The sequence below is a fragment of the Helobdella robusta genome (assembly GCF_000326865.2).
Source record: "Helobdella robusta unplaced genomic scaffold HELROscaffold_3, whole genome shotgun sequence".
In the NCBI taxonomy this organism is placed as follows: Eukaryota; Metazoa; Annelida; class Clitellata; order Rhynchobdellida; family Glossiphoniidae; genus Helobdella; species Helobdella robusta.
In genome coordinates this window covers 1,001,933-1,010,034 of record NW_008704501.1, presented here as the reverse complement: position 1 = coordinate 1,010,034, position 8,102 = coordinate 1,001,933, and the positions used below count along the sequence as shown (strand labels likewise).

General features: G+C 31.3%; 2 protein-coding genes across 2 annotated transcripts; one reads left to right on the top strand and one right to left on the bottom strand.

Annotated features, from left to right (window-relative positions):
- Positions 1-2,069, top strand: HELRODRAFT_161048 (hypothetical protein; the record flags this gene model as incomplete). Its single annotated transcript, XM_009021030.1, has 3 exons — positions 1-120; positions 189-1,830; positions 2,002-2,069. The coding sequence occupies 3 exons, from the start codon at positions 1-3 to the stop codon at positions 2,067-2,069; spliced, it is 1,830 nt and encodes a 609-aa protein (XP_009019278.1).
- Positions 2,070-2,276: 207 nt separating this feature from the next.
- Positions 2,277-5,695, bottom strand: HELRODRAFT_188507 (hypothetical protein; the record flags this gene model as incomplete). Its single annotated transcript, XM_009021029.1, has 5 exons — positions 2,277-3,691; positions 3,828-4,159; positions 4,322-4,493; positions 4,551-5,233; positions 5,510-5,695. The coding sequence occupies 5 exons, from the start codon at positions 5,693-5,695 to the stop codon at positions 2,836-2,838; spliced, it is 2,229 nt and encodes a 742-aa protein (XP_009019277.1). The 3' UTR covers positions 2,277-2,835.
- Between the last annotated feature and the right edge of the window lie 2,407 nt (positions 5,696-8,102).

Genomic DNA, 8,102 nt, shown 5'->3' with positions numbered 1-8,102 from the left:
ATGGCGGAACATGTTGATTACAAAAGTGTCATCGATAAGATTCGAGTTCGGTTGGTCAACTTTTTGACGGCTTGTGATTCCATAGTGCCGTGGTTTGGTAACGTTAAACACATTTTAAATGTAAGAAACGTTTAAAATATGGTTTGTAGATTCAAATACATTTTTTAAAATAATAAAATTGCCTACAGATGCTTCTGTTGTGTTCAGAAAAGTTAGAGGCCATAAGGACAAATAACAACTACACGTCAACAAATTACGAAGAGTTAAATTATTACGTTGAGTTAATCGAACTTTTCAAATTGAACATAATTTTCGATATAGCTTTCAAATTGAGCGTGACCCAATGCACATATCCCGTGTACGGATGCGTACTCGAAACCATTTTGGACAATGTTACGCAAATGAATTTCACTCCGGAATCATTCCAGGAACTTGTCGATTTGAAAATGTTGGCTCACGAATATGGTTTTGCGGAGGATTCTCTGTGTGACGGGACGCAAGAGGCAACAGAAGATTTCCTCAAGTATCTTCAAAGCGTAGAAAACAAGCTTACCGCAATGGAAAAGTATGCAGTGAACAACGCAGATGAACAAATTCAGTTAGTTTCCATCCTCGAGTTGAAAAAAATTGTGGCAAAAATTTTTATCATAAGGCCTAATAAAATTTTTAAAGACCTCAGAGATAACGTCATAATGGAAACAGATTATTTAATCATAAGATTAATCAATTTGGCAAACTGCATCAACTTCAAAACCGATTATAACTCGTGTATAATTTACATGATTCAGTATCGTCTTTTGGCCAAAAAAAAATTTGAGAGATCACGTTTGTTTGAAACCTATTTAAGTCACGTATTTTCCCAGATCAGTTCTCATTTACTTCACCAAAAAACTAGAGTTTGGTTGATGGGGAAAATAGAAACGTGGTTAGTTACCAGCAAGAAGCCTATTTATTATTTAATAGGTTCAGAAGGCACAGGAAAGTCGTGTTTGGTTTCAGCTTTCTGTAAGCTTTATGATAACTATATTTTCAACATATTTGTCTACGACTCCCGTTACCCAAGCGGAACAACTGAATTAATAAAATCTATAGCCAACAGCCTAATGCACAACTTGCCTGAATATCTAAATCAAATGGATAAAATGATCCCAGAAAATCAGCCAGCATCTTGTAGCCACCAAGCCCACTGGAAGGAGTTGTATCAATTTCTTCTAAAGAAACCATTGACTGCAATTGCTGGTCAAACACACTTTAAAAACTGCAGCCGTAAATTGATCGTAATAGACGCTTTAAATGAAGCTAAGAAATCTGAGTGGCATGACTTGATAGCATTCATGGACATGTTCCGGAAAGATTTCGGAGATTTTTTGTGCTTTCTGGTAACTTGCAGAAAAGAATGTGTGGAAATGACTTCGTACTTTTTTGAACAATCGTCGGAACTTCATTCAAACGCCGAAGGTATTGATCTGGACAGCAAAACATGGATAGGTCTCCATCTAACCGATCTAGAAATGTTTTTCGTCAGTTGCCTATGCGACGTTATATCCAGAAGAATCACTGTGCAAGAACTAGCAAGCGGTGAAAACTTTCGGGGATTCAGCAAAAGCATAGACTGTCTGTTGAAACACACAGCGGGAAAATTCTCGTACGCGCAACATATTCTGAGACTATTTGACGAATCGATGCTCGAACTGCAAGGCCAGTTTCAAAAGAGCATTTTGAACACTTTAGAGAAATTTTCCTTGCAAATAGGCAGAGAAAAAATGGACGACGGCCTAAAGACTTTCTCAAAGGTCTTTTATACGTACAGACTGAAAGAAGGAAACCCAGGTTAGTTTCATTTACGTTCGATAAGTTTCGATCATAAAAAATGAACCCATCGATTAGCTAATTATTTAATTATTAATCTTAAATTTAAACTTGCTTACAATTATCAACTATCAGTAATTTAAATGAACTATTTTTTTTATTTTTGAGCACGGCACAATTATTTAATTTCAGTTCATCCTCCACCTGAGTTGTATCTGCTTATAACAGGCAAATCCATTCGACTGGAATCTGTCAAATGATCAGGAACTTACGCTTTGAAATCGTACTGACTTTGAATGTTACATTTCATAAAATAAAAATGTTAGCATATTTGCCATAAAAACGCTATTTTGTAACAAATTCCTAGCAAGCATATCCATCAATCACTCAAATACATTCACCGCATGCACCAAGTTCTTTAATATAATTAATAACCTCGACAATATTACAATTTTTTCAAAAATATAAAAAGTGATTGGTATTTTTTATCGTCAAAAATCAAATACTGAAATTAAAACATTGGAATGGTAACATTCATAGAAAAATCAACAAAAAAATTATTTAAATAATAAAGTTAATGAATAAATCATGCACTTAAGTTTTGTAAATTTGTGAATGTTGGCATAGAACACGAATGTGAATCTGCAACCACAGATTATTCTAGGAAATATAATTGGCATCACAAACAGTATAGGAACATAGAAACGTAATAATATCGAATAATATGCGTTGTACGTTTTGACATATGCATATATTATATAAATGGAAATCTTTAACTTTACATTGAAAAACAATCTAAACTCTTCACAGTAAATTTTAAACCTAGATAAAAACTAACTGTTGCAACAAAATACATTATCATTTTAAAACTGTTTTCAGCACAGACCAAAGAACACAATGATTGAAATTTACACTAACTAGCACTACATTCTATGACAATTAACAGAAGAAAAAAAACTGTAATTTATTTATCAATTATTAACTCAAAAATTCAACAATAGGATAAAAAAATGAACAATTAAAAACTCAAAAACCACTGTAACCACTGCTACTTGTGGCTCCAGGACCTGAACTCATGATGCGTTGATGGTAGTTGGGAGGACGAGGTGACTTTTCAGCTGAAGTGATCAATGGCCTTGTTGACGGTGTGGTTGGTGGATGATCATCTAGTTCGTGCGCAAATATGACCGGTGCTCCTTTCTTCACCAACTCTGTGGTGTCAATCGACTTTTGTTTTTCACATTGTTTAGTTTTTCTTCTATAAGCTACACAGGCAATAAGTAGTGCCAACAAAACAAGGACAGCAACGATCAAGGTAGGAATGACTATTTGCTTAATCAGTTCATCATCTGTTTTTGATGCAACTACTTTTTCTTCATCACCCCTGGATGACGTTTCATCAAATTTTACTTCTGGAATATTGTTATTGGAAACAGAATATTTAAAAGTGTCATCAACATCTCCAAATGTTTTTGATCTTGGTGTCACAGCTATTGAGGATGGCTGTTTTTTAGTCTTTTGAGTGACTCTGATGCCTTGTATGTGGAATGCTTGCCTGCTAGATACATAGCGCTCACACTCACCTCGACTAATCACCTCTGCAAAAGATATTCTATCAGGGTGCAACTGTTTGATGAAAACTTCTGACAACTTTCTTGTTGATTTACTGATAAATTTATCAAATAACAACTCTGAATCATGACACAATCTTCGATCATTCTGACCGGCGGACTTCAGTAAGGTCATCGTTTTGTTGGTCCAGAAATAATCAACTGAACCTTCATCAGCTTTCGTCATTAGAACGTCAGAAGGATCTAAATCTCCGAATCCCAATGAAATTTTCTTTGCCAACTCCAATCTTATGTCAACATCCTGGCAAAATCTTTGAAATTACATTCAACAATCACAATATTACATCTTATAAGTAGATTTATATGAAACTTAATAATTAAAAGTTTGTAATAGACATGACATTTTGAAATCAAGTTTCTAACAATATAACAGAGGAATTATTTTACTTGGTGTAATCATATCCTGGCAGCAGCACATTCATCTCGTATGTGATGTACTGTTCAGGTATTTTGACAACTTGAAACTTCAAGTACAATCCGGTTTCATTACCTAATTTGTTGACGGCCTTCAACAAATAATCTTGAAGTCCTTCATGTTGTGACATTGGTATGCCATAAATATAAGGATAGGATTTGCTCCTTGGTCTCGTTGAGTTCAGTTTGATCCATGATGAGTCAGGCAGTGTCAAGCCATTTTGAGACAACAATTCTAATGTCTTGTATGGTCCAGAGAAGAAGTCAGGAGTAATTGTGAATTTGTAGAATTGCCCCACATATACCTAGTATTTTTAAATAGAATTACAATAATTCAATAATATGCAAATGAAAACAAAACAAGCCTTTATGGATTCCAATGATTTTTCAGTTTTGAATTCGTAGCTTGAGTAATCCACATCAACATCAACTTCATCATCTTCTTTTCTTGAAGATTCTGTACTTACTCTAGGCAGTGCAGTTGTAGTTTTTTTACCTTTTGGTCCTTTTGAATGACTAGCAAGTTTTGATGGCTTTTTAGTAGTACTGGCTGTGGTCGATGGGTAGACAACTGTAGGTGTAGGCTTGGTCACAACTGGAGGGTGTATTTCCAAAGTGGGAGTAGCTGTGGCAAGATACCTATGAATGTATCGTTTTCTTTTTTGTAGGTCTTGTGATTTTTTATTTGTAACAAACCAGCCAACAACACCCAACCCCAATAAATCTTTCAGCCTACCATCCTGAGCCTCTATTTCAACTTGCTGTAGTACTACCAAGTGACGTTTTTGAACATTTCCACAACCAACCAACCACTTAATAACAATGCTGTGTTCATTATCTGGTATTTCAAGGTGCTGGTGCTTAGAACCAAGTTTGAAATTAGGATTGGAATCACCTGGGCCAGCTACTAATGCAGTTTTGTTAAAATGGTTCATTTCATCACATTCCTTAAGGTCAAATAACTGTAGAGATGGTAATGGAAAGTTGTAAGAGTTAGAGAACCTCTTCAACATATTCACTTTACTCTGCGGGGTAATATCATAGAATTCTTTATTACCAACTTTTAATATAATTAATGCAGTTGTAACATGCTTATTCTTTTTGCAGTAAATTATATGTTGATGGTGATGCCTAACATCTATATTGCTATCTGGATTGTTGTCATAATTTTTAACATTATTATTCTCATTTAACAATTGTAATTTTTTATTATCTTCTACTTCAATTTTAAAAATGTCAACTGTATTTGATGTTGATGACTTCACTTCGATGAAGAACTGTTTACCAACGTCATCTTGCCTGGCAACTCCTAGCAATTCTTTGTTAACACTGTCATATTCCAGCCAGTTTGGTAAAAAATCCAGGCCTGATTCAGTGAGCTATTGAATATATTAATATTTATGAATCCCAAAAATTTATATAAAAAACTATTAGTCTGCATCAACATTAGGTAATCTATAACTAAATAAACACACATACCTGTTAATTAATTTTTAATTTTACATTGTAATTACTGTTATAAATGTATTGAATACCATTTTAATCATTTTTTTATTTGTCAGACCATTGAAAAAATTAATTCAAGTTCTATTTCATGCATTCAACAATTGTTACAAAAAACCTTTTAAAAACAGAAGACTAACGAAATTAATCACCTCATAGCTGTCTGCTGACTTTGGTAGCTGGTAAACAAATGCTAATCTGGAATAGGCAACAGCATCAGGGAGACCCCAAGATTGATCAAAACTATTAGCATTGTTGCCCACAGCACCACATATATGAAGGATGAAAAACGATACAGAAGACAAAACAAAAGAAAAAGCCAGTTGAGCAAAATACATTATTCATGCGTTGTATAACTTTACAATTAACTTATTAAAACTATTTAAATTTTTTATTATTTGGTTTATTTATTATAACTTTATAGTTCATATGTCTTTTATATGGGTTTTTATTTATTTCATTAGATCTTTTTTCTTTATGTTTATTAAATAAGATTATTAAGAATTTTATTTTTTATTTATAAATTATAAAATTGTAGCTTTTTACATGTTCCTTATAATTTAAGAAATTAAGTTGTTAACCTGTATGTAGTCCAGTATATTAATTTAATTATTATATTATAATAAAATAGCACAACCAAATTTATTGCTAATTGAATATTATTATATTATATTATTCAAGCCTGATTTTCTGTTCTCTTCTAACCTGACAACAAGCAAAACACATTTGTGGAGAAAAAAAATTAAATTAAATTGAGAACTCTGAATTCCTGTATGTTCGGGTTAAACTAGTTTAGTTAACTCTTACTTAAGACTTAAGAGTTATTTATGGTTTTGCTTGGGTTGTGATTGATGATGAGTGTCTCTGATTGTGGGTCTGTGTTTCTGTTGGATGTCATTTTATGAAACTATCTACAAATAAGCAACTGCTGATTTGCAAACTTTCAGAAATATATTTGAAAAAATAAAAATTAGCAACGCATTTTTAACAACTAAATACAATATAAAACATTTATAACATGTAAAAAATCAACTCAGAGGCCATGATTATTAAAATGGAGGCAACAGGGATGTAACGCCATCATGATATTTCATAAAAACATAACCATATAGAACATTTAAAATATAGAATATCATGATAATATATATGATAATAATAACTAAGACACACAGCGTCGAGATATCTACATTTCGTGATTAACTGATTAAAAAAATTGATATGCGAATGCCTCAAAACATTTTGCTGATTAGTATTTTTATGCGGTGACCAAATGCCACGGTTGGATAGTAGAAAAACTGTAGTGTTTTGTACTGTGTACTGTATTTAGAATTTAAAATTTAAAATTTTATAAAATTTCTATATTTTAATTATTTTTATTATATAGAATTTAAAATTTTATAAAATTTCTATATTTTAATTATTTTACTAAACATTTTATTTAAATTACATTATTTTATTTATATAATCTACATAAACTTTAGTTATTATGATATTTACAACAAGGTTAATTTATTTCACAATTTAATACATATTTTATTTTCTATATTTTCACATTTTACATTAGACATTTATTTTAATTAAATTATATGTTTAAACAATATTTAGGCTCTGAAGATGGCATTACGCCGAAACAGCGCTGTTAGCTTTATTCCAGTTTTAGATAAATATGAACTCAAACAATACCGCCTCGTTGAATGTCTTATAAAGAAGTTATTTAATGCAAAATGGGCAAACAATTTCAATGAAATTTGCATATATATATATATATATATATATATATATATATATATATATATATATATATATATATATATAATTAAATTATATGATCCTGTATACAAATGTATATATTTGTATGTTATATACGTTTAAATAGACATACCTTGCCTGATATATTTAGCATGAAGTCGATTAACTTACCCGCTATATAAAAGTAAATCAGACGAGCAGGTTTGTGTGAGAGTTCTGAAAAGAAAGATTTCAATCGAGTGCGCTCATCGTGCCTTTCTTTTATCTTCTTATGGAGAACTTGCTATATTTGCATGAAATATTTCTTTTTATTTAATGTTATTCAAATCGCTTCAAATAATTTTTTTATAATTTTAACCAGAACCAAAGCAGGTGCTATACGAAAATGATGTATTATAAGTGTAAATATTTGTTTCGTTGGCGGTTTCTTTGATATTTAACTCATTTCTATATTTAATTGAAGTGCATCGACAATTTTTGAAAAATTACATAAAAGTCAATTGTGGTATAAATTAATAATAAAGATGAATTGAATAAATTCTCAGTATATCTGTATATATCACATAATACCTACTTTTTGTCTTATGAACGAGGGGCATTATAAATGCGTAAATAAGTGAACTGTTGTGTTGATTGTTGAAGTCTGCCTGGATGGGTAGGATTGAGTGAACTGTTAAGTTATGGAAGGCAAGGATTGCTTCATAAATGCTGACCTACTCGATGAAGGTTAGTGTAATTGTATACTATTGATAAAATGTACAAACAAATTTGTTTTTTAAATTTTAAATTTCAAGAAGAAATTACGAAAAATATGATTCAACCGGTAAAAATTAATTGGTTATTATTTATGCGTATGTAAGGCTTGTGCAAAACGTATATATAAACATTCTATGTACGCATATTCACACACTCACACACACATACACTTACATACATATACATATATATATATATATATATATATATATATATATATACATGTATATATATATATAT